The sequence below is a fragment of the Ahaetulla prasina genome, chromosome 2, assembly GCF_028640845.1.
Source record: "Ahaetulla prasina isolate Xishuangbanna chromosome 2, ASM2864084v1, whole genome shotgun sequence".
In the NCBI taxonomy this organism is placed as follows: domain Eukaryota; kingdom Metazoa; phylum Chordata; class Lepidosauria; order Squamata; family Colubridae; genus Ahaetulla; species Ahaetulla prasina.
Genome location: NC_080540.1, coordinates 64,359,737 through 64,386,516, shown reverse-complemented (window position 1 = coordinate 64,386,516; position 26,780 = coordinate 64,359,737). Strand labels below are relative to the sequence as shown.

The window sequence follows — 26,780 nt, the reverse complement described above, 5'->3', positions numbered from 1 at the left end:
GTTTATCCCTAACTATTTAGTTAAATCTAAGCAAGAGAAGATCATTAAGTACACAAAATGACAGAAGCTAGGCAGCTGCAAGACACCTGCATAAGCTGCTGTTTGCTTGATTTTATGTGGCAGTAGATGCTTCAATCTGTAAATAAAAGATAGGAGGACATTAGGAGGGAAAGCCACAAAACGGCAAGAAGAAGATTGGAGTAGAAAGCTGAAATAGATGAATTAGAATTTCCTACATATTTGTGAGTCACTGATTAAAATATCACTTACCATCGTTCATTAAAGTATATTGAGGGGTTTTTGTTGCATTTTTTTTAAAGGAGGAAGGCTTTTTGACTTCTATGAATGTTATTCAAAGATTGAACTAGTACTGGTGTGTGCCCCAGAGTAACTCTTTATCATTTATTCTTCTTTCAGGATTACATGATTTAGAACAGCCTGATGTCTCTTTGGCAGATGAATGGTAAATCTGCATGCAATTGGCTTGTGATGTTCTTTCTGTCTGTACTTAATGTGCCCGCTCCCCACTTATGGAAAGACAAAGGGAGATCAAGCTTATTAACATTTGTTACTGTTATTTTTAACCACACATTGTCCTCAGGTCATATTGCAACACAGACTTGCATCCAGAGCACCGCCAAATGACTCAACTGAAGGCAATTAAAAACTATCTCACAGGGAAAGAGCCATTGCTTCCTTGTGAGTATATTTCTGATCACAATTGAATTCAGATGAATCTGGAAAGTTCCTCAAATAAACATAATGTGTTTGCTTTTTAAAGAAGAATGTAGCATTTTTCTTTTTAATGGAATAAGACATCAAGGATAAACAATATAGCTCCTGTATCTTTAAGCTGTACCTGCTTTTGTCTGTGGAGATTCTTAGTCAACCAGGTAATGGTTGTCCCAAAGGTAGTTTTTCAAAAGGCAACTGGACTTTCTTTGTTTCTCCTTGAAGATGTTTTGCTTCTCATCCAAGAAGCTTCACTAAATGGTGGTGGTGGTGGTGTGTGTGCGTGTGTGTGTATGGATTAGTTTCATCCTCCCACCATCCAGTCAGCACTGATGAAGGTTCTTCGATAAGAAGCGAAACATCTTCAAGGAAAAACAAAGGAAGTCCAGTTGCCTTTTGAAAAACCACCTTTGAGACTGTACCTGTCTTTTTCAAGACAACTATTAAGGGTAATAGAAGTCCAATTCTCTTTTTACCTGGGACACTTCGCTCACTCATGAAAGTAAGTCATTAACTTCACTGTGGAATTGTACAGGGTCACAGCCACAAAGATTGACTATGTGGGTTCAAGTGGTTTAAGTTCGCAAATAATAATAATGGTTAGCCTTACTCTGCAATCAGAAGGTAAACAATAAATAACTGATTTGCTTATGCAAACATTGGCTTTTAAAGTAAGCAGTAGGGTAGGGTGCAGTAGTATAGAACTTCCTAATGAGCATAATACCAGCAAGATGAATTATATACTAGTTTTGAAATTGAAAAGGGGGTATTTGAAATCTAAGTTTTGATATGCAAAAGAGAGATAAAAATATTGCTACCCTTCCCTATCTCAAAAATAAATAGGGGAATTGTCCTTCATTTCCAACTTTTTCTGAAATTAAGTTTTATATAATTAACCTGGAAAATTCCTATCAATATCTGGTGAGGTCAGATTTAGTGTCATAAGGAGATTCCATACATGCTTTTCATGGGTGTTTTAAAACATTACAGGTGACAAAGAATTGATACAGGAAGTCTTGTTTGATGCAGTAGTGAGCGCCCCAATTGAAGCTTACTGGACCAGCCTAGCACTAAATAAATCAGAGTAAGTGAACAGACTCTTCTTCCTTCTTCTTGTATTAATTAATTTGGATATGAATATAACCTAGGACTGTATAAATTCTTTGTTAAGATGCTTCACTCATGATCAAAGAAGATGGAGGCACACAGGTGTAAAAGTGCCACAGGTAATCTAGGGCTTGACATGACAGTTTTGTTCACCACGTATCCTGCTGGGATTCCACAGTGAACATCCATGTGCATATCCCAAAGATCTTGGAAGGACCACAGGGCAACTTCGTTGAGCTCCAGGCTTTCATGAGATGAATCCAAGCATCTCGTGAAAAAGACTGTGTAAGCTTCTTATTCAAATGTATACATTTATGTGTATCAAAAAGCACTCCAGTCAAAGTAATTGAATATTTATTCAGGAAATTTGTATAATTTCTTAGCTTAAGCAAATAACTCGAGGCAGCTCACAAAACAAAACAATACACCAGAGATATGGAATACAGACAAACATGATAAATGTAAAATACCACATATATAAAAGATCTTGCAAATATGACATTAATCAGCGAAGCCATATCACTTTGTGACTAAAAAAGCAAATATACCAAATCTCTGAAACAAAAATGGATTGATTTTTGGCTTATTCAGTAGCTGTTCTATCATCTCAGTATAGTGTGTGTGTGTGTGTGTGTGTGTGTGTGAGAGAGAGAGAGAGAGAGAGAGAGAGAGAGAGAGAGAGAGAGAGAGAAAGAGAGAGAGAGAGAGATGTGCACACACACACACAAAATCTACCACTCTCAAAGTCTCCTTCATTTATTAGAGAGGGAGATCCATATCCCATCATTTAATTATCCAGATAAAGGCTTGACAGGGTTTGTAATCCATAAATGGATTACATGTGGATCTTTTTTTCCTCCCTATGTTATTCTGAGATTTGTGCTGCCCCAGCATTGGAAACTTTACCCCTTCATTCAGGAAATGATACATCCGTGTCATTTGCAGAACGCAATATCCTTTCAGTCACGCCTTCATTTGGACATTGGGGGCACATTTTAATCTTCATTAAAAGCTTAAGTCGACTATTGAATTTGGTAAACTGATTACAGTTGCAGTCCTGGTTTCTACACACGTTTGTGACCTGGAAACAGGCATAAACTGTTTACTTTGTAGAAATAGGGTGCTTTAATGCTGTTGCTGCTTTTCAGAAATTCAGACAAGGGAGTAGAAGTTGCTTTCCTTGGAACTCGGACAGGCCTTTCTCGGATCAATCTTTTTGTTGGGCCAGAACAACTAACTAATCAGTAAGTACTAAAACTAGGTATAGTAACTTACACTGTACTGAGAAAAGGAAGGATGCTTACTGTGGGAAGACGCTCAACCTTTTCTCTCCATCTAGTGGTGGTATCAGGGAAAAAAAATCAGGGGGTTAAATAAATTTCAAGTTAGGTGGGCTTAGCTGTCTTCTGCAATTTTTTGGAAACTAAATAATAGTTTGCATGTATTTCAAGAGATTCATAATGGGAAGAGGAGGGAGCCACCTGGAGCTATGCCCTATAGACTAGTTCAGATTTCATCTTTCAGAACATAGCAAACCAAATTGCTTTGTTTCTAGAATAGCTAGAAGCGCCATGAAAGTTACCACATTGTAAATCTTGCATGTGCATGTTTGATTCTGATATCAGACATACTCTTCAAGCTCGTTTTCTTTTTTTCTGCTCAAAGTCTTTGGCAAATAAGGAAGCAAAATCCATGGACAGGATATATATCACATTTGTCTACTTAAAAGCAACTGTGGGATTTTTATTTCAAAATACTTTATATCCAAATCCTGGATCCTCAGGACTGGAATATTAAGTCCACCTGGCATTTTCCTTATTGAAATAACACACATGCAAACTTATCTACAGAGGATAAATTAAATCCAACTTCATTGGCTTCTGCTGGAGCAAATCAGGTCTTGCAATACTTCTCAGCGTAGGAGCAACATGGTGCCAAATCTGCTCCAAAGAATCCACAGGCAGAAGAAGTGGGATTTGATCCCTGGTGACACTGGATATACTGGAAGAAACACACACTAGATATTACCATACATTTTCTCTTGTGTGCTCTCCCTCCCTCCCTCCCTTCTTTCCCTCTCACTAAAGTGAAATTCTTGAGTTTAGTTTCTGGCAACTGCCTAGTGGCTACTTCAAATTGCAAAAAGTCCAACCAACCAACAAAACAGCCCCTTTTTTCCCCCAGCTCTGGTTTGTCTGTACTTTAATTGGTTATTGATTCAGAACAGGAATCTCCTTCAATACCTGTGCCTTTATTTTCTTTCTATTTGTATTTCTTGTAACAGAACAAAGGGAAGTAGCAGATGAGAAAGACACTCCCGGGCCACCACCCCAAATGTCTTTTTTGCTTTTGGGATTACAAATCCTAGAACGTGCAAAATTGTGTTCACCACCTTATTTACACTGGGGGCAAAAGACCCCCAAACTTTACACTATCTGATTTATTTATTTAGGCAGTCAATTTATATGGCCACCGATCAATCAAAAATAGCTCTGAGCAACAAACAAAAGAATAAAACACAATGTAGTTATTTTTTTAAAAAAAGTAGGTAAGTTAGAGGATAAATGAAAAATGAAATGAAAAAGAGCAATTTTTTTTATTTCCTTCTGTTTCAAGAGACTTTTTGACAGCTGAAGACAAGGAGAATATTTTTAACGCGGATCATTTCCCACTTTGGTATAGAAGAGCTGCTGAGCAGATTCCAGGAAGTTTTGTCTACTCCATTCCATTCAGTACAGGTTTGTTATGGAATTACATTTTATCCTGCTGCTAATTCTTAACCAAAATAATCTGGTTCAGTTTGGGACTTGATATTACTTTGCATGTCAAAATATGACAGGGAATGACAATTTGCAAGGAAGAACTTCATTGGTAACACAACAGAGATGGTTTGCCACAGTCTTTTTTCGGGAGTGCCTTTCCAATGTACCACTCTAGCCTATCTCCTTTGAATTTCCTTGGCTTTCCATCCATCTAAACCTGAACCTGCTTATTTGTCAAGATCAGCCAAGGTTGATTAGGGATAACAAGTTGTATACAGAATTACTTTAAGGCTGTTTTTATTTGTCATGGCAGTCCTTAGAAATGATCAGTTCTAAAGCAGAAAGAGAAACTTTACCTGATGTAAATTATACATTGCTTCCTTTGTATTCTTGTTTGGCTTTGGTGGGTTTTATTCAGATCCAAATACTGGCATCTGGAGAGAGGTGACATCTGGAGTACTGGCATCTGGAGAGACAAGGCCTAATTTTTCTCTCCCTTATACAACCCTCTTTTTTCATGGAATAGGAAGTTTGGACCCCCTCTTTCTCCCCTGCCCCATTTTTTTCCAAGAATAAATAAAAACTCTTGATAACTACAAAGGGAAACTGATTTCAAGAAGTTCATAGCCAGGAGACAAAGGAAAAGTTCCATATTAGCTCCTAAATTTTCTTTCATGTAGGCATGTCCAACTTGCAGCTCATGGACCGTGTGAGACCCTGGACAGCTAGTAATGTAGCCACACAAGTTTTAACATTATTATGTGATTTATGTACATTAACTATATTATATATCTTATATGTGGGGCCCAAGACAATTCCTTTTCACTCAAACCAAACTCCGGCCAAACCAAAAAGTAGCCATGCTTTAATGTAAAACAAGAAAAGGAAGAGAGCCACATATTACACATCCAGTTTAATGTATCCAATCATAATACAAGATACCAGAATTGGGTAGTCCATAGATAATACGCATCTCCCACCTAGTCCCCTATTTCTAGCCCCCAGGTCACTGGCAGGTTGTGCTGTTTGAAACAGGGCCAAAAAATATCTATTTCCCCAGCTATATGGGCCTTATTTGAAGGTCTTAGAAGTTCCCCTCCAGATTAGTGGTAAAGCATGCCCCAACTTCAAAGAAATAGTGCGCCCCTGATTTATCACGTCAACCCCTGTTGTTAGGGACAATGCTATGGCTCTTGCCATACAGAGGGAGAATTTGGACCTGAATATCCATTTCTTTTCAATTTATAGAAACAGCAAACAAGAGCAATGTGGTGACAGCAAGTACCGCCATACAGCTGCTGGATGACCGAAAGTCACCTGTGGTAGCAGGTAAAAACACAACTTCATTTATATAACAATGCTTTAAATGGGATTTCTTGGTTCACAGGAATTCTCACTTAAAGACTATTTTGGAAAAATATTTTCTCCTCGATAAAATGTTAAATAAATTGATTCACCTTCATTTGGTCTAGTGGCTAGGACTAGTTTTTTGAACCTAACATTTGGAAGATCTTTTTAAAACATTTGCTCCTCATTGATAGAAGATATGTTAAAGAACCAACCAGATTGTAATCATTATTATCAATAAACATTGGCTTGGGAAACTCTACAATATTTCACATATTTTCTCCTCGATAAAATGTTAAATAAATTGATTCACCTTCATTTGGTCTAGTGGCTAGGACTAGAAAGCGGGAGACTGTGAGTTCTAGTTCCACCTTAGCTATGAAAGCCAGCTGGGTGAACTTGGGCCAGTCACTCTCTCTCTCTCAGCCCAACTCACCTCACAGGGTTGTTGTTGTGGGACAAATAGGAGGAGGAAAGTGTGCTGGATATGTTTGCTATCTTCAGTTATTTGTAATAATAAAGATGAAATAATTAAATAAATAAATTTGGCATCTATTTGTTGAATTTTTAAAATTTATAGATTGTTTATTTAAATTGGGAGGGGACCACGATGGTTCAGTTGTTAAAGATGCTGAGCTTGTCAGCTGGAAAGCTGAGAGTCCGAGTTCAAGACCCGAATGCCGTGTGACAGGGTGAGCTGCTGTTACTTGCCCCAACTCCTGCCAACCCAGTTCAAAAGCATGCAAATATCAGTAGATAAATAGGTACCATTGTTATGGGAAGGTAGCGTTCCAGGTGCCTTGGTGTATAGTCATGCTGGCCACATGAACCACGGAAATATACTGGACAACCTTGGCTCTCTCAGTTAAGAAATGGAGATGAGTGCTGCCCCCTAGAGTCAGACACAACTGGGCCGGGGAAACCTTTACTTTTATTTAAATCTATTTCTACACTATTTCTAGACTGTTTATAAGGATAATAGTAATATATTATTAATACAATAAAAGAAAAATAATAACTTTATCACACTCATCTATTTTGGTGACTCCACAAACCGTTCATTTTCTAAGGGTCTTCTAGAAATGCCAGGTTTTAACATATTTTGGGCAGTCATAAGAAGAAGAGTCACTTTTATCACAGCAGCATGACATTCCAGAAGAGAAGGCCTTCAGTTGTGCTACCTCCTCTCATTCCTCTTTATAGGTGGAAGAGGCAGTCTCTGCTCACCTGGATTGGTGGCCAAAAGACAGTCTTGCAGACACCCAAACTATGTAGATCTTTATAGGTGATAACCAGCACCTTGGATTGCAATTGGAGACAAATCAGTAGCCAATGCAACTACTTTGCAGTGGTGTATATTGAAATTTTCAGTAAGCATAGGGACTACTGCATTTTATACCAGCTGAGGATCCACATCTTCAAGGGCAGCTTCATGTAAACTGAATTATAGTAATCTATATGAGAGAAATAAATGAATATGTGATCATCTTCAAGGCACCACATTTCTATCCACAACAGGCTCATTAACTGGATAATGGATTTCCTGGCCACAGCTCCTATACTTCCAAGAGAAGATGTATGTCCAGGAGGCCCCATACCTTGCCTTTTCAGAATAGAATAGAACAGAATAGAACAGAATAGAACAGAATAGAATAGAATAGAATAGAATAGAATAGAATAGAATAGAATAGAATAGAATAGAATAGAATAGAATAGAATTCTTTATTGGCCAAGTATGATTGGAACACACAAGGAATTTGTCTTGGTGCATATGCTCTCAGTGTACATAAAGGAAAAGATACATTCGTCAAGAATCATAAGGTACAACACTTAATGATAGTCATAGGGAACAAATAAGCAATCAAATCATATTAGGAAACAGTCAATATAAATCTTAAGGATACTAGCAACAAGCTTACAGTCATACAGTCGTAAGTGGGAGGAGAGGATGATGGGAACGATGAGAAGATTAATAGTAGTGCAGATTTAGTAAATAGTTTGACAGTGCTGAGGGAATAATTTGTTTAGCAGAGTGATGGCGTTCAGGGAAAAATTGTTCTTGTGTCTAGTTGTTCTGGTGTGCAGTGTTCTATAGCATTGTTTTAAGGATAGGAGTTGAAACAGTTTATGTCCAGGATGTGTGGGATCTGTAAATATTTTCACAGCCCTCTTTTTGACTCATGCAGTATACAGGTATTCAGGAAACAACTATTATCAAAAGTCAGATTTGATACTGTCCCAGAATTAGCAGTCTTCTGAATTAATGGCCTGCCTCTTCTGTGGCTTGGATTATTTCTCCCCACGTAGACCTGACAGTCCCCACGAACCAGGCCAGGATTTCTACCATATCTCCTCCAAGGTAGAACTACATTGAAAATATTTCACTCCAAACTGTTGGATGACTTCCCATATTAGTTGATGCAATATAAACATTGCAATGTATGTAGTTGGCATGCAAGAGGATGACCAGTGCTATAAATAAGGAATCTTATTTTTTGTGTGTATATTATTTGTCCATTAAAATGAGATACTTAAATCAATGTAATTGATTTAGCTATGCATACACAGAGAGAGAGATTAAGGGGAAAAAACTTTCATCCACACACTTTCCTTTCTTTCCATTATCACTAACCTCTGTTTAACCTCTGTTTAACGGTTATCTATACGATAAAATCGTTCAGCTTCGGGACGGTTTGGACCAAAATTGCAGTGGCCCAGGGGAGGCGTCCGAGGGTGGTCTTGGTGATATTTTATGGGATGAGTTTGACCCTGTGGCTCCCGAGGACATGGACAGGTTGTTGGGTAGGTTGAATGCCACCACATGTTTACTGGACCCGTGCCCCTCCTGGCTGGTGCTGGCCACCCAGGAGGTGACACGAGGCTGGCTCCAGGCAATTACGAGCGCTTCCTTGGTGGAGGGAGTCTTCCCGGCCGCCTTGAAAGAGGCGGTGGTGAGACCCCCCCTCAAGAAGCCTGCCTTGGACCCAGCTGTTTTAGGTAATTATCGTCCGGTCTCCAACCCGCCTGGCGAAGGTTGTAGAGAGTATGGTGGCATATCAGTTTCCTTACACCTGGATGAAACTGTCTATCTAGACCTGCTCCAGTCCGGTTTCCGCCCGGTTACAGCACGGAGACGGCTTTGGTCGCGTTGGTGGATGATCTCTGAGGGCCAGGGATAGGGGTGTTCCTCTGCCCTGGTCCTATTAGACCTCTCAGCGGCTTTTGATACCATCGACCATGGTATCCTGCTGCGCCGGTTGGAGGGATTGGGAGTGGAGGCACCGCTTATCGGTGGTTCTCCTCCTATCTCTCCGATCGGTCGCAGACGGTGTTGACGGGGGCAGAGGTCGGCCCGAGGCGCCTCACTTGTGGGTGCCGCAGGGTCGATTCTCTCGCCTTTGTTCAACATCTATATGAAGCCGCTGGGTGAGATCATCAGTGGCTTCGTGTGAGGTACCAGCTGTACGCTGATGACACCCAGCTGTACTTTTCCACACCGGCCACCCCAATGAAGCTATTGAAGTGCTGTCCCGTGTCTGGAAGCCGACGGGTCTGGATGGGGAGAAACAGGCTCAAGCTCAATCCTCCAAGACAGAGTGGCTGTGGATGCGGCATCCCGGTACAGTCAGCTGCAACCGCGGCTGACTGTTGGGGCGAGTCATTGGCCCCGACGGAGAGGGTGCGAACTTGGGCGTCCTCCTGGATGAACGGCTGTCCTTTGAAGATCATTTGGCGGCCGCTCCAGGAGAGCTTTTACCAGGTTCGCCTGGTACGCCAGTTGCGCCTTTCTGGACCGGGATGCCCTATGCACGGTCACTCACGCCTCGTGACGTCTCGCCTGGATTACTGCAATGCTCTCTACATGGGGCTCCCTTGAAGGGCATCCGGAGACTGCAGTTAGTCCAGAATGCGGCTGCGCTGGTGATAGAAGGAGCCCCTCGTGGCTCCCGGTGACACCTATCCTGCGCAGACTGCACTGGCTACCTGTGGCCTTCCGGTGCGCTTCAAGGTGTTGGTGACCACCTTTAAAGCGCCCATGGCATAGGGCCGGGCTATTTACGGGACCGCCTTCTGCTACCGAATACCTCTCACCGACCTGCGCGCCTCACAGAGAGGGACTCTCAGGGTGCCGTCAGCTAGGCAGTGCTGCCTGGCGACGCCCAGGAAGGGCCTTCTCTGTGGGGCTCCCGCCTCTGGAACGAGCTCCCCAGGACTTCGCCAACTCTCGGACCTTAGAACCTTCCGTCGTGAGCTTAAAACACACTTATTTAGGTGCGCAGGACTGGACTAGGTTTTTTAGATTTTTAAATTTTTGAAATTTTAAATTTTATATTGATTTTAATTGGTTTTGGTAATCAGGCTGGTTAGAATAAGTTTTTTATCAGTGTTTTAATCTGTATTTATATGTTCTTTTTATATGCCTGTTAACCGCCCTGAGTCCCTCGGGAGATAGGGCGGTATACAAATGTGATCAATAAATAAATAAATAAATAAATAAAGTTTGTACTTTTCTTTCAAGATCTTTTGCTTGAAGATTACTAATTATTGCTTACATCTGTTTAAATAAGTAGATCTTTATCTTTGTTCAGCCTTGTGTAGCTCCTTTTTTAGAAGTTGTCTTCTAAATTTCCCTTGCTTTGTAATATGGCAAATGCAAGAGAGCCACTACTGCTTAGTTAAACTTCTGTTATACTGCTGCATATTCTCCAATTTTAGATTCCCATTCTGGTGTTGTCGACAAGGTTTCACTTTTCCAATGTTGTGCCAAATTGGTTCTTGCCACTATCAGCATGTATCTCAGTAAATTATGGTACTTTTTGTTTATACTCTCTGGAATTATTCCTAATAAAAATCTCTGTGGTTTCAATTCAAATTTATTTTAATTTATTTTATTTTATTTTTTAAAAATATGCATTTCCTTCCAATGGTTTTGGGTTTCTTTACAAGAATACCACATATGATAAAACAGCATTTCCAGCATTTGTTATTTTATGACTTGTCCAGCCTGGTAATCACTGAAAGAATTATATACTGTCTATAAAACATCTTGTACCAATTTTCTCTCACATTGTAGCTTAGGGTGAATTTTCTGATTTTTCCCCCCATAGCTATTTCTATTGTTCCATTAGAATTCTTTCTTTGAAATTTTGCAGCCATTTTATCAAGTAGTTTTTAATTTGTTCTGCTTCTGTATCATATTTCAATAACAAGTTATAGATGGACCCCAATAAATAATTTTGGTTTTTTTTAAGTGTTTCAAATTCTTTCTCAAGGACAGCCTTTTTTAAGATCACCTCTTGTTTTTCCAGTAATTTGCATGTCCTTAACTTAAAGTTCCTTTCTTCATTGAGCAGATTTTATTTATTTATCCTGTTTTCTGGATCTAAATGTACCATACTGACATATGTGATTAAATACTTCTTGCAATACAATACTTTATCCTTAAAGCAAAAAGCATTTGACAGGGATGTGAATGATGACCTTGTTCATCTTAATCTAATTTTACTGGGTTCAAATTTTTTAACAGACTTTGTCTTATACTATTTTTTGCTTTCTATTCAATTGGGTTCAAATTTGGAGACTGCTTGGTAAAATCCATACAGTTTTCTTGGCAAGGCTTTTTATAAGTGGTTGCCCATATCTCTTACCTAGGACTGAGAAAAAGTGACTACTCCAAGGTGACCAGCCAACTTGGTGCTTAAGGTGGGACTAGAAATTTATAGTCATCTGATTTCTAACTTGATCCCACCAAATTGACTCTGTTATCTTATAGATTAACTAGATTAGTTTAACAGAATTGGAAGGGACCTTGTAGGTCATCTAGTCTAACCCCCTCACCCAAGCAGGAGACCCTACACCATTTCTGACAAATGGCAGTCCAATCTCTTCTTGAAAGCCTCCAGTGATTAAGCTCCTACAACTCCCAAAGGCAAGCTGTTCCATTGGTTGATTGTTCTCACTGTCAGAAAATTTCTCCTTATTTCTAGGTTGAATCTCTCCTTGATTAGTTTCCATCCATTATTCCTTGGAAAATAGCTTGACCCCTTCCTCTCTGTGGCAGCCCCTCAAATATTGGAACACTGCTATCATGTCTCCCCTGGTCCTTCTCTTCACTAGGCTAGCCATGCCCAGTTTCTGTAACCTGTAACATATATATAATATGTCCCTTCAAAATCTTTTGTTCTTTTCTTTCTTGACACCATAAATACTTATGAGTACATTACCTAAATCAGTTTCTCCTCTGATTTATATTTGTTATTAGAAATTTAATCCATTCCATTATCCATAACACACAATTTGCTTAATAATATTGTTTAAGATTAGGAAGAGCACTTCCTATACACCACTTTCTTTGGAAAGTCTTGTAAATCTTATTCTCATATTTCCCCATTCTTGCTACCAATCTGTGCCAATCTGCAAGGTTTGGTCTGAGATGGATAGAGGTGCCATTTAAAATAAAATGCTCCATCGTAATTAGTATATTCATTTTTATTATTGCAGTAAGCCCCAGTTAAGAGAGTTTTAAATTCTTCCACTTTTGAGATATTCTTTTACTTCTTTCCATAATTTGCTATAATTGTTTCAAAATATATCTTTATTTCATAATATCAAATAACTTCAAGTATTTCATGGGTCTTAGGGGATCTTACAGCCAGGTTTTTAAAAAAAAAAATCAAGTCAATTTCTCCAGAAATTAAATACCTTATTATTATCTTCATTTTCTTTTCATTAACTTTGAACCAAAGCCAAAATTGTTAAGTATTTTATTAACTGCCTTATAGACCATTGTGGATGCTTAATTGTTAGTATTACATTATCTACTGTAGTGGTTTGTAAGAAATACTTTGAGAGACATGCTGCCCAAGGAGCCATCAGATATGAGAAGGAGTAGGTACAGCTCCATAATGGGCAGAGAAAAAACTCAGAAGGGACTTTCCGTAGTTTTTCAAGCTATTAAGGAAAGTAGCAGGAGATTTATTTTTTTTAGACATGCAAGATTCTTTTAATATAGTTTTACCATAAAGTAGAATTGGTTGATCTGATCGTATTTCATCTCTGATTAACTGGAAAGACTGACATGTATATAACATTTCAGTTTGTATTTATTTATGTTTTTGCATCTCATCCACCACGACCTCCAAAGCAATTATAGCAGTGAGAAAGTAGACAACTTTGTCTTCTTGTTTTTACATATTAAGAAGCTTGCAGAGCGTGTTCTACCCTCTGAACACTCAGAGAGTGTGATATTAGTGGTTGTCATTGATACATTCTCTCCATTCAAGTATTCAGTTTTTATTAATTTTAATTGGGTTTTATTGCTAGGGTTTTTAAATTTTTAAATTTTTTAAATTTTTAAATTTTTAAGTCGGCCTTTTTTTTCTAATATGCTTTGTTTTAAATTTCTGTTTTAATTGTATATATACTGAGTTTTTATCTTTTTGGCTGTACACCACCCTGAGTCCTTCGGGAGAAGGGCGGTATAAAAATTTAATAAATAAATAAATAAATAAATAAATAAATAAATAAAAATTGAACTCTCGCCCTGGGTTCATTTTATTTAAGCCCTTTAATAGACAAGTCTATTCCAATTTGACAGATGCTTTTTCTGTATCTAAAAATATTATTACCACCGTCTTTTTAAAAATTATTGAATGTGTCCTAATGCCTTTATTGTAAATCCCATTCTTGGCTTTTAGCCTCCTCTGTAGAATGCAACCTGTTGCACCTTTATGTATGATTTTGGAAATGTACTTCCTCATGCATCAGCTAATATGGTAGTGAATGCCTTATAATCAACATCAATAAAGAAATTGGTCTGCATGACTGAGGTTTCTTCAGATAATTCACTTCTTTGTGTTATTAGACTTACAGTATACATACATCTTCCCCCTGTGTTTGGTATTGTTTTTGTTACTTTGATTTCATTCAACCTTCCAAGGAATAATTCCACCAGTTCTTACTCTACCTTTTTTTCTGGAATTTTGCTGGACTTGGCACATTTTCAGTTTTGATATTCTTTCTTGCTTCTTTAGCCTCCTGAATTGTAATGGGTTTGTTTAATGTTTGCTTGTGTTGTTGAGTTAATTTTTTTATTCTGTCTCTTTAATGTATGTTTTCAAGCCTTCTTTGTCTATTTTATATTTAGAATATACACTTGGTTGATCCAAAACAAGTAGAACCTGCTCTTATGGGAAAACATTGAAAAGAGTCTGTCTGTTTGTATGTATGTATGTATGTATGTACATTTGTTTGTTTGTGTTAAGTTCGGGCAATGAAGAGGCAGGAGACTAGTGAGTGACAACAGCTCTTTAGTTTATTGTGACCCCAGCAAGCACAACCGGCAAAAACCCCTCTTTAAATACACTTTTGGTCGAGGCTTCAACCAATCAGCAACGTGCAATTTTCCCACCCAAAATTCCCTCTCAAAGTTCAAAATACATTACACTCCTTCCCTCCCAGAACGCTTTGTATCGCTATTTACATAATATTTGCATGCTATTTCTCTACGTAGTCACGCAGGTAGACAGGGCGTCTCCTAACTCTTTCTGACCTGCGCAGTTCATTCTCTGGGAGAGAGTCAAGCTGGTCGGAGGGACTGTTTGTTCCTCCCAGCTCCTCCTCTAGGCCGTCCGGCCCTGGATTATTGGCTGAGTCATTCCTGTTGCCTTCAGGAGGAACCGGTTGGCGTCGCTGGACTTTTTTTTTGGTTTACATTTATACCCCGCTCTTCTCCGAAGACTCAGGGCGGCTTACAGTGTATAAGGCAATAGTCTCATTCTATTTGTATATTTTTAAAAAGTCAACTTATTGCCCCCCCAACAATCTGGGTCCTCATTTTACCTACCTTATAAAGGATGGAAGGCTGAGTCAATCTTGGGCCGGGCTTGAACCTGCAGTAATTGCAGGCTCTGTGTTCTTAATAACAGGCTTTACCAGCCTGAGCTATTCCGGCCCCTCCGGCCCCTTCCGACTTCATCGGAATCAGATAAGTCCTCCGCTCGCCTCGGGTTTGAGTCAGCTGCAGATTCAAACAATTGGTAGTCAGGGCCTGGTTGTTTGGTTTCTAGTTTGTTTGGTATACGTTTTCTTAACTGGTCTATGTGGCGTTTCCATACCCGGCCGTCCTCCATGTCTACTACGTATGATTTGGGTCCGGTTATGCCCAGAATTTCCCCCTTTAACCATGTTGGGCCCTCGCTATAGTTGTGTGCCCATACTGGGTCACCCACTGTCATTTCCTGGTTTTTCCTTGAATACCCTTGTACCCGTCTGGGGTATAAATTGGGTTTAGTCGGTCTAGTGGGCACCTGAGTTTCCTGCCCATTAAGAGTTCTGCTGGGCTGCGGCCAGTTGTTACACAAGGGGTCCTATGTTGGACGGCCAGGAAAGTGCCTATTTTCGTTTGCCAGTCACCTGGACTTATTCTAGATAGCGCTTTCTTGGTACTCCGAACGAAACGGAGTCCGTTCGTCACCTGGTGGAAAGGCGCCGAGAGGACATGTCTGATTCCCTCTCTCGCTAAATACCCCTCAAACTGGTTTGCCATCAATTGCGGGCCGTTGTCAGAGACTAGGGTGTCTGGCAGGCCGTGTGTTATGAATAGATGCCTTAGGACTGTGATTACTGCTTCGGCCGTTGTGCTTTTCATGAGGATGATTTCTAACTATTTTGAGTAGGCATCTACTACAATTAAAAAGGTCTGCCCATGGAACGGCCCCGCAAAATCTATGTGAATCCTGGACCATGGCCCCTGGGGTTTCTCCCACTCTCTGACTGGGGCTGTAGGGGGTAGCGACCTCGACTCTTGGCAGGATTGGCATTTCCCTACCCTGTCGCTGATGTCCTTATCCATTAAGGGCCACCATACATAACTCCTCGTTAAACTCTTCATCCTCACAATCCCTGGGTGGCCCACATGCAACAGTTCCAACACATTTTCGCGTAATTTTTCTGGGATAACTACCCTATCCCCCCATAACAGACACCCCCCTTGAACCGACAGTTCTGATCGTTTTTTCGCAAAGTCTTTGAACGCCGCCCGCGCAGCGGCCAACCCTTTGCACCCAACCGATTACAGTCCGTATTGTAATGTCCCTGTAAGATGCCCTAGCCACCTGCTTGGATGTGACTGGGCCAGAGTCCAAAGAGTCAATTAGCAAGACGGGTGTCCCCGGGGTGGGGTCTTCAATTGTCTCTGGTAAAGGGCATCTGCTCAGAGCGTCCGCATGCCCTAAGTCTTTTCCTGGGCGGTGGAGCAATTTGTAGGAGTATGCCGCTAGGAAAATAGTCCATCGGGTCAGCCTGGGAGAAAGTGCCACGGGTGTTGGGCGGTCACCCGCTAAGAGTCCTAGAAGGGGTCTGTGGTCCGTGACTATCTCGAAATCTCACCCGAACAAGTATTCGTGGAATTTCTTAACCCCAGAGACTATGGCCAACACTTCCCTATCTAACTGGCTGTAGTTCCTTTCCGCAGAGGACATCGTCCGGGAATAATACGCTATAGGGGCTTCTGTTCCATTCGGTAACCTATGGCTGAGCACCGCCCCACCCCATATGGTGAAGCATCGCAAACTAGCACTAGTGGCAACGTGCCATTGTACTGGATGAGGAGGCTATCGCTGGACAAAAGGTTTTTACCCCTCAAATGCCCTAGCCTCTTCTCTCCCCAGGACCACACAGCTTTCTTTGCTAGCAACTTATGTAGCGGTTCGGCTACTGTTGCTTTATTCTTCAAGAATACCGATAGAAATTAACAAGCCCCAAGAATGCCTGTAATTCTGTTTTATTTTTGGGGCTGGGGCCTTTCTAATGGCCCGTACCTTGCTCTCCGTGGGTGGATCCTTCCTGTCTATTCGGTATCCTAGGAATTCTACAGATTTCACCCCAATGTGGCATTTGTTGAGCTTAACTTTAAGCCCAGCAGACCTAAAAATGCCCAACACCTTCCTTAGTTTTACCCCGAGTTCCTCTAAGTTTTCAGCTGATACCAATACATCGTCGAAGTATGGTACCACTCCTGGTAGGCCCTGTAATAATCGCTCCATTAGGTTCTGGAAGAGCCCTGGGTCCACGCTAACTCCGAACTGGAGTCGCGTACATTTGAAAGCCCCGCGGTGCGTGACAATTGTCTGCGCCTCCGCTGTGCTGCTATCTACAGGTAGCTGCTGGTAGGCTTGGGCCAAATCGAGTTTGGCGAAGATGTTCTTGCCCTAATGAGTGCAGCAAATGTTGCACCACTGGAATGGGGTATGCACTTTTCTGCAATGCTTTGTTAAGCGTTGCTTTGTAGTCAGCGCAAATCCGGACCGATCCGTCTGGTTTGACTGGGGTTACTATGGGTGTCTCCCATTTTGCATGATCGACGGGGACTAGTATTCCCTGGCTTACTAGCTTGTCTAATTCTCGGTCAATTTTGGGCTTTAGGGCGAATGGAACCCTCCTAGCCGGATGGGGGCGACTTGGGGGTCAAGGTTGAAAGAAATAGGGGTCCCCACGTACTTGCCCAGGCAATCCTTGAATACGTCCTCGAACTCCTTCAGTAGTTCGTCTCTGAGGATGACGTTGCTCCTGTGGACCCCGGTCACTCCCATGCCCAAAGCTCGGAACCAGTCCAGCCCTAGCAAGCTCGGTAGAGTTCCGTTTACTATGGTGATTGGCAGGGTCTTTTTGAATTGTCCATATTTGACTTGGACGGATGTGACTCTAACAGGGATCCGATTCCCTTGGTAGTCCTGCACTCTCAGCTTCTGGGTTTGTAGCTGACGTTTTGCGATGGCTGGCAAGTCTCTCACGATGGTGTCCCAGGACATAATTGTGATTGACGACCCAGTGTCTACTTCCATTGGGCACTGCACCCCTTCAATGTAGACTTGGGTAAATATTTTCTTCTCTAGTCGTGTTGATGCGTGGCCCACTCTCACAGTGGTCTGGTTTAACTTCGCGCCCTTTTTAAATGGACCAATCCCGGGCCGCTTCGCTGCTCCCGCGCTCTGATTGGTCGGTTTGAATTTTTGGCGGGAAGGCTGGGGGGCTCGGCAGGCCCAAGCTATGTGTCCTTTTTTTTCACACCGCCGACAAACCGCGTCCTTGAATCTGCAGTTTTGCCCTTGGTGTTGCCCCCCACAACTCACACATTCGTCCCGGTCACCTCTCTCCAGCCTCCCGGTGTGGAACACCTCTTCCTCTTCCTCACCTTCCGATTCGGCCTGGACTTCCTCGCTGTGGACCGGTGTAGTCTTTGTCCCGGCACCCTGCGCGTTTGGCTTTTGCAAGCTCTCCGCCGCCTTGGTGGACATCTCATGAGCTCTGGCTTCGTCCAGGGCTATCGCTAAAGTCAGGTTGCTTTTAGACAGCAGCCGCCTTTGTAGTCTGATGTCCCTGACCCCACAAATGAGTTGTTCGAGTAGGGAATCCTCCAAATCTCTGTACTCACAGTGGTTTGCAGCTTTCCTCAATGCGGCCATATACACACTTATTGATTCGCCCTCTCGCTGTACCCGTTGCCTCAACTCGAACTGTTGGACAAACTTTGAGCGTACCGGTGCGTAGTGCACTCGAAGTGTTGTTTGTAGTGTCTGCCACGGTACCAATTGTACCGGCGTTGGCTCTGAGAGTGACTCTGCCGTATCAAAGACCTCTGGACCGCAGTGGCTCAGGAAGTATGCTCGCTTCCGATTATCCGAGACTCCCTGTAGTTCGTTTGCTTCAAGGAAACACTCGAAACGAGCCCCCATTTCTCCTTTGCTGGGTCAAATGGCGCTGGCGGCGTGTAGCTGGACATCGCTATTTTCCGCCTACGAGAACTGGCTGGGTTTGCGAATTCCTGGTTCCGTCAGCTCTTTTTACGATCTCACTGCCTCAACATCCCACCTTCGTTGCCAATGTTAAGTTCGGGCAATGAAGAGGCAGGAGACTAGTGAGTGACAACAGCTCTTTAGTTTATTGTGACCCCAGCAAGCACAACCGGCAAAAACCCCTCTTTAAATACTCTTTTGGTCGAGGCTTCAACCAATCAGCAACGTGCAATTTTCCCACCCAAAATTCCCTCTCAAAGTTCAAAATACATTACAATTTGTTTGTTTTATTGAATTTATTTGCCACCTATTTCATAATTAACAACTCTGGGCAGCTACACATACTATACACAACACTCTCACACATTAGCTTCCCCCCCTTTTTGATTAGATATCAAGAATTTTCCAAATATATTTGAGTTCTCAAAATAGTTTTGCTTGACCTATTTTATCTTTTAGAGTTCTTCTGTTTCATAGATGCAACATGGTTAAAGAGGGATATCAGGCTTAGTGTTCTAAGTGTCTAACTTTCACAGATTATTTTTTGACATTCAAAGCAAATAGCCATAGTTTGTACAAGACACAAACAACTGGTTCTGGGTGTTTATGACAAACGAAACTTCAGCCTGAAAAGTTGTATGCATTTTTTTTCTCCTTTACTGAGCAGTAATTGCTATGTAATTTACAAGCTAGCATAGTTGCACAGACTTTTTAGGGTATATATGTAAAGTTTAACTAACAGTGCTACACTTAGTATACCTTTCAGAGAGAACAAAAGTAACAGTATATTTTGTGACTGAGATCTTTTAAAGAACAGGAGAGCCAGTTGAGTATATTAATAGATGTTCCAGGTATCTATTTCCCTGTGAGACCATGCTGATCATCTGGTATGAGTGTCATCAAACACTTTCCTTTCACAATGGAAAATAGCATATAATTAGATAAACTGGTTTATGAGAACAACAGGTGTTTTCATTACAGTCTTAGTGACTTACAACTATCTGTCTTGTTCTTTGAAACCAGTGTAGTCTGCTAGAGTACAGTATATCTAAAATTAGATTTAAAATCCCAGTGGGTGCTACATTTATTGATTAATCATTGATAAGAGACTTTGTAAAATACCTTTTTTAAAAAAAATAGAATTGTGCAAAGTTACCTAACAATTATCTCCCCATCTCCATTCTTTTTGTAATAGAAGTAAATGCTGATCTTGACTTTTCCATCACAGTCTTGGTTTGATTCTTGATTTTTCATCCCAAGAGGCTGAAATTTTTTTGGAGGGGAAATCCGATTTCTTCTTCCTTACGAAGCTATGTTGAATAGCATGAGGAGATATTAATTTCCATGGCTTATTAGTGATTAAATGAATCAACAAATGCATTTTCCAGAATGCATTGGTACAACTAATTATGAATGCCCATAGTGTCACCAACATTGTTGAAGTTGCCTTTTGTATACTGGGACATGCAAGTGATCTCTCATAATGATTTGTCCTGTTAGAAACTGGGAAGGAATGATTTTGTAATGGGTCCTGGGAAAGGATTGTAGTGTTAATAGCACAGCTGCTTTCTTCTGCCCTAAGGTTTATCTAGGTGACTCCCCTGCCCCCAATATTGGCAATTGGAAGTAAAAACAGTTGTGCTGGCAAATTGGCCAGAATGTTTAGCAATAGGAAATGGTGATGCTGACAGAATTCACAACTAGTTGCAACTTTCAAAGTTGCTGTCTCTATTGAAGCATTAAGTATCTCACGGTACAGCATAGTAGTGTTTCATCTGTTAATGTTAATTGACATTAAAAGATTGAAATGTTAGTAAATATTTTTGCAAAATAATTTATTTATTATAAAATGTACAGGCCGAATGTTTCATTTGGTAGTATCCAGTTAACAGTAGTATGAACAAAATCTGTACTGTAATAATTATCACAGATCAACAACAATAAAATAAGTTATTAATTCAAATCCCCATATCATATTTTTTTCAATTATGCATAAGCTAGAGTTTTAAAGACTAGCAAGATAGAGTGATTAAAGTAAATTTAGGATTGAAGAATTCAAAGTTTCTTGGAGGGAATAAATAAAAATGCAAATAAATAAACCTATTTAATCCATCACATATTTCATAGGCAAATTCCTTAGGATATTTCTATTCTTGGTATCCCATCAGAGTTGTATTTGTGGTACAGGGTATTTATAATAATCTATATTGAATTTTCATTTTAGGATTCATTTATGGCTATTATCATGTCTCTCTTCTAGGCTGTGATTTGGGGATTAAACTAGAAGTTTGGTAGGAGATCTCAAGCAGAACCTCAAACTCTTTTCAAACTTATTTATGAAAGGCTTTAGAAAAGTAGTTGAAAGGAACCAACAGGATTTCATCTTTACTTTCAATAGGTTTTTTTTAGAGGTCAAGAACAAAGGTTTTAAAGACCATTCATGGGGATGGAGAGAACATCTAATATTTCTGTCTCTATTGCTATCTATCCGTTAACCCCATTTTTATATAATATATAGTTGATCTAGCATAGCCCCTTTTGAAAACACTCTGGAATACGGGGGAGGGGAGTCAAGCCAGGGTAAATTTGCTTATTTGTTTTGCTAAGCATATACGTTGCTCCAATTAGTTAATCAACTTTTACAATCCTACCATATGTAAACAGGATTAAATTATACAAATGAACCAGGTAAATATAAAACATCACATATTACAATATTCCTGCATTGAAAAAAATGTTCCTGTACCAAGGAAATCAGTCCTCAGGATACATTAGACCTATTTCAATACTCTTCTTGTTTCTAGAGAAAAGAGGAACCACAACTAACCAAAGAATTTCCTTCAGGCAGTTCAGAGCCATCAGAAACTCAAGCCAATGAATTCTCAAATGGCTCTTTTTCTTCATGGCTCCCCTTCTCCTTGCCAGGATATGAATTTTCCTGGTGATATTTTGCTGTAATTACTGCATAGGCACAGCCATATACTGCAGCAGCCAACATCATGAGGCATATAATCCCACAAACAACACCAGTTATAGCCACAGTGACAACTGAATGACGCAAGTTAACTGGCCGTGGCTTTGATTTACGTTCACAGTTTATGTGGGTGCTGTTTCCTCCATATTCACTGGGATGAGTGTGCTTTGCAGAACCTTTCTGCCTAGAATTGTGATGCCAATAGACTTGGTGACCTTGAGAAGCTGTAGGAAAACAGGTCCCATAGAACTCATAGGGAATTTTCAGCAGGTCTTTTCCCTTCCGATTTTCAGGGATTGAACAGATGATTTCATCGCTAATTCCTCCTAATGGGGGTAAAAAAAAAAGTTGTAACTCTTGGTATTTCAGAAAATTTTGAAAATACTGATTGGCTAAACTAAGGTAGGAACTGATTTTTCTCCCTCCATTAGATATCATAAGCATGTGTTGTGAAAAGGAGAAACATTTTTAAAAACAATTAGTCAACTATTCAATGTAAGCTTATTTTATCAACTACTTTGAAAAAGAGCCAACCATAGAAAAATTATGCAATGAAGCATTAAATAGTTTAGAATGGTAATATATTATGATTATGATCAGTCATACCATTATAATTTGTAATAAAAAAACTTAAACTAAAGCAACCAAAGTCTAACTCATCATATATTATAATTGGATTCACACTATCACACATTTACAGTAATCCATGGTCAGCAATGTGGCACCCCTGAGAACATCTATGCCATAAATGGTAACAACAGTCTCCCTAAATTATTTTTATAAACATTATTCAAAATATTGTAAGATTTCATATGAAAGATTACATAATTCCATAAGTGAAATCACAAAATACCTTTGATATAGCTGACCTGTATCCCTAAGTTTCCACAGGGGAGATCAAAAAGTCAGTAGATACAAAATGTTGACAAAATTCTGCCCTATGCATGAAAACATGCACATACATAGAAACATGCATAACACATGGAAACAAACAATGAGGCTTTCATAGTACATATCACAGCTGCCATCTTCTCTTTTTTTGATCCCTTCACTGTATCAACTCTGCAGGCAGCTAATGTAGAATGTCTACTGAGTAGAAATGGTGACTCTCAAGCAGACCATGATTCTCTGGGAGCTTTTCCTTGAAATCTTATTATCTGTGCCTTTTCAATTTCCTGTACTATCACAATTGTAGGCTTCCTGTCTCCCTGAGAAATTCTGGCCACAACTATCAAGTTACAGGTGATCAATTCTTTTCTAAGTGCTGAACTCTAACTCAATATATTCTGTTGGTTTTCATGTTTTCTATTCTCCAAAACTGATACCTTTAGATCTATGCCCAAAATACTTAATATGCATTCACATTTGCAGAAAGGTTTCATGTTAAACTGGATGCCCCATCAAAACCTTTACTCTTAAGATTGCTATATACCCTGGCTGGCTATATATCTCCCCTCCCCCATGGTTGTCCTCTTTACAACTGTAGAATAGAATAGAATAGAATAGAATAGAATATTCAGGGCTGCGGTGTGGCTCAGGCTGTAAGAAGCCTGTTATTAAACACAGCTGCCTGCATTTACTGCAGGTTCAAGCCCCACCAGGTCCAAGGTTGACTCAGCCTTCCATCCTTTATAAGGTAGGTAAAATGAGGACCCAGATTGTTGGGGGGGCAATAAGTTGACTTTGTAAATATACAAATAGAATGAGACTATTGCCTTACACACTGTAAGCCGCCCTGAGTCTTCGGAGAAGGGCGGGATATAAATGTAAACAAAAAAAAAATAGAATAGACTAGAATACTTTATTAGCTAAATGTGACTGAACAGACAAGGAATTTGTCTCTGAGCTCTCAGTATATATACAAACCACAAAAGTAATATAATCGTAATAATGATACCAATAAGAGAAAGTGGTAGAAAAAGATGAGAAGGATAACTTTACAACTGTAATCTGCAGATTCTATAAGGTTTGCACCCAGGGCAGAATGTGCAGATGCTATGTAAATCAGGAAGTCAAAAGTGCCCACAACCATTAGAAAAAACAACTTTGCATGTTTAGATCTTCCCTTGAAATACCATTAAGTAAAGCTAATGTTGCTGGACATACAATATATGTGTTACGAGAAGAAAGACTCACCGTTGTACAGAAAGGTTTCCAGCCATAATTTAAGACCAAAGGCTTGACAATTACATTGCCAGAAATTACCCTTGAAAAGAATCATTTTCAGATTTGGAAGTGATTCTAACAGAAGTCTGTCAACTTCCTGAAGATGATTATATTTCAGAGACAATAAAGTAATGTTTTCTGTCTTGTTTCCTAAAGTTCTAGGAAGCCTCGATATATAATTTGATGATAAATCCAGTGCTCTTAGGTGGGGTAGAGAGCTAAAAGTCTTATTATCTACATAGTCAATGAAATTGTTTGTTAGATTTAGAATCTGCAAATGTTCTAGTTCTCTGAATGTTTCAGGTAGTAAACCTGAAATAGAATTGTTTGATAAGTCCAGAATTTTGAGAGTCTGGGTGCCCCTAAAAGTCCTTTGACTGAGTTTCTGAATGCCATTGTTTGACAAAAGTAATATTTGAGTTTCAGCAGGTAAATAGGAAGGAACTTTGGCAAGGCCTTGATTTCTGCAGTCCACTGTCCTTGAATTTGGATGACACAGACATTTGAAGGGACAGCTGGTCACCACATCTACCAGTATGATAATGCTTGAAACAAAAAGCAATGAACCTAAAAATAAGAAAATAATTGTTAATGGCACATTTAGCTTATTGTTGCAATACTTAATTGGAGTTTTCAGGTTATCTGGGGTTGTATGCCTAAGTGGAAAGCTGAATAATCACTATAGTGTTTAGTTCTCAATGCCCTATTCCTAGGATATGAAATTTCTTTTAGATAAGATTAAGAATTTAAACATAATTACTTTTCATTCTTTATCAGAATGTAATTAACCTTTAGGATGTTTATGTCTGGATAAAAATACATGTGAAGGAGCTCACATGATTATAAGTAATTATATTGATAACATATACAAAACTAGAAAACATTCAGTGGGGAATTCAGAACTATGCTTTTTCTTGTAATAAAACTTCTGGTCAAAATGATTGAGGAATTTTAAATTCTACTTTGCTTAGCATTGTGTAGACCCTGAAAGTCACCTTGAAGTGCTCAATAGGATTATGAAAAGCATTTAAATGAATTTAGCTTAATCATAAGAGTGCTTTCATTTTCTACACAACACCTTATTCCATTTAGTCTTATGATCTGTAGGATTATTTTGTCATCTTCATCTCTCTGTGTGTGTGCTAGGTGTGTGTGCCTTCAAACTGATATTTGATTTCTGGTGATGTCTGGACTAGTCTCTGTAGTTTTCTTGGAAAAGTTTTTCAAAAGTGGTGCATCCTTGCCTTCTTCCTAGGGATGAGTATGTGTCATTGGCTCAAGGTGACCTTGAGCCAAAATATGTCTTTGGGTCTAAGGTGGGTATAAGGTAGAACACACAGTCTCCTGGTGCCTTTAACTACTACACCAAACTACACCAGACTGGCTCAGTTCATCCTCATCTAGGGAACACAAAATAGCTTTGGTATTTTCCTGTTTTCAGATTTTCCATGTTTGTTTCAATGAATTTATTCAAATTATTAAGTAAGATTGAAACACTAGCGGGGGAGAAGAAATAAGTAGGTATAATCTTTCCTATTTTTTGAATTAAAAACTCCAATTTTTGAATTTTTATTATTCCAGCTGGGACTTATGAGAGGATTTAGTTGTAACTAGAAGAAATCAGATAGGCTATTTGTGCTATATTTGAAATGAATTGATTCCTGTGGATTAAACACAAAATGTTTAAAAATAGTTTCAATTGTTGTATTTTTTTTCTTTTTAAAGAAAAGATAAAATGCAGTATCTTACTTGATCTAATTAAGGGATCCTGCTTTGTCATAACTAGTGCTTCTCTTATAACATTGCTTATATAGATGTGTACAGTAAAACAATAGTGAACCAGGCAGTTGTGGCTAAAACTGATATAACCGTGTTCTCCCTATGACCAACTTATTACAAATCCCTGTCTCTTTTTATGCTTATAATAATTAAGGGCTTCAATTGTCAATAAGGTAAATTCTGCTGAATTTGGGAAAACATTTCACTTAGTAAACATGCAAAAGACTGAATTTGAAATCAAATATTTAATATGTCTAAGATGGACAAATCACTGAGTCTAAATTAATACTGTCAGGACCTAGCTACTTGGAAATCTCACTGTTAAATATGGCAAACTTCAAATGAAGCCCTTCACTTTCTGAAATTAAGTTATGTTCCTTCATTAAATATAATTCATAAAGTTTGAGTGGTTCATCCAAGTTCAGAAATATTTGAATGGTTCACCCAAAGATTTTCTTAGTGAACTCTGAAGCTATATGAGAAAAGGGATGCAGTCAGTCTAGGGTACATCTACTTTCTAAGATACAAATGAAACAAGCTGCTTCAAGATATATCATGGATTGCTAAGAAGTTAAGACAATGTTTCTTTGCTGGACAGAATCTTTTCACAATAGTTCCAAATAAAAGCATGTCTTACCATTCATGGTTCTTCACTTGTAAAGTTTGCAGAAGGTTCAGTTCAATTTTTGTGAGACGCAGTAATTCTGTCTGAGCTGTTGTTGCCGTTTAGACTGGTTTTGTGTATCCATTGATGCCTTAATTCATAAATTACTATTCTTACTACCACAGGACCAGTTAAGTAAATCCATATAAAATGCTGTCTCTATTTTCCATTCGATTATGCTCCTTTCTCCATTTCAAGTATGCTTTGCTGTGTACAGAGATTTTCTCTGCCTCTTATTCAATCAACAGGATTTACAGAGTGCCTGTCAATTTGTGCTGGACAGCTGCAGTACAGAAATCATGACCTAATAGCCTAGCCTTTTCAATTATTTAATCTATCTCAAATCCAAGATACAGAGACAAAGTGGATTTTAAAAATCTGGAGCAGTTTATGATTTTTGTTGAGTAGTTAGACCCACATTGTGAGTTCTTGCAAAATAAGATGATTCTAAATTT

General features: G+C 39.5%; 2 protein-coding genes across 2 annotated transcripts in view; one reads left to right on the top strand and one right to left on the bottom strand.

The window, feature by feature from the left end:
* Positions 1-26,780, top strand: part of CACNA2D3 (calcium voltage-gated channel auxiliary subunit alpha2delta 3) — a 688,395-nt gene that overhangs the window by 590,177 nt on the left and 71,438 nt on the right. The window contains exons 22-27 of the mRNA XM_058170578.1: positions 418-463; positions 602-699; positions 1,723-1,816; positions 2,988-3,083; positions 4,456-4,577; positions 5,850-5,930. Of these exons, the coding sequence (XP_058026561.1) occupies positions 418-463; positions 602-699; positions 1,723-1,816; positions 2,988-3,083; positions 4,456-4,577; positions 5,850-5,930 (537 nt within the window). The remainder of the gene's footprint in view (positions 1-417; positions 464-601; positions 700-1,722; positions 1,817-2,987; positions 3,084-4,455; positions 4,578-5,849; positions 5,931-26,780) is intronic.
* LRTM1 (leucine rich repeats and transmembrane domains 1) lies at positions 20,613-26,560 on the bottom strand. Its single transcript, XM_058170579.1, has 3 exons — positions 26,299-26,560; positions 23,853-24,449; positions 20,613-22,042 (listed from the first exon to the last, which is right to left on the bottom strand). The coding sequence occupies exons 1-3, from the start codon at positions 26,303-26,305 to the stop codon at positions 21,609-21,611; spliced, it is 1,038 nt and encodes a 345-aa protein (XP_058026562.1). The 5' UTR covers positions 26,306-26,560; the 3' UTR covers positions 20,613-21,608.

Excerpts from the sequence above, each read along its gene's own strand:
- LRTM1 (XM_058170579.1), bottom strand. Across the intron at positions 22,043-23,852 it reads GGAAACCTTTCTGTACAACG|GAGGAATTAGCGATGAAATC; the intron begins GTGAGTCTTTCT and ends TACCCCCATTAG.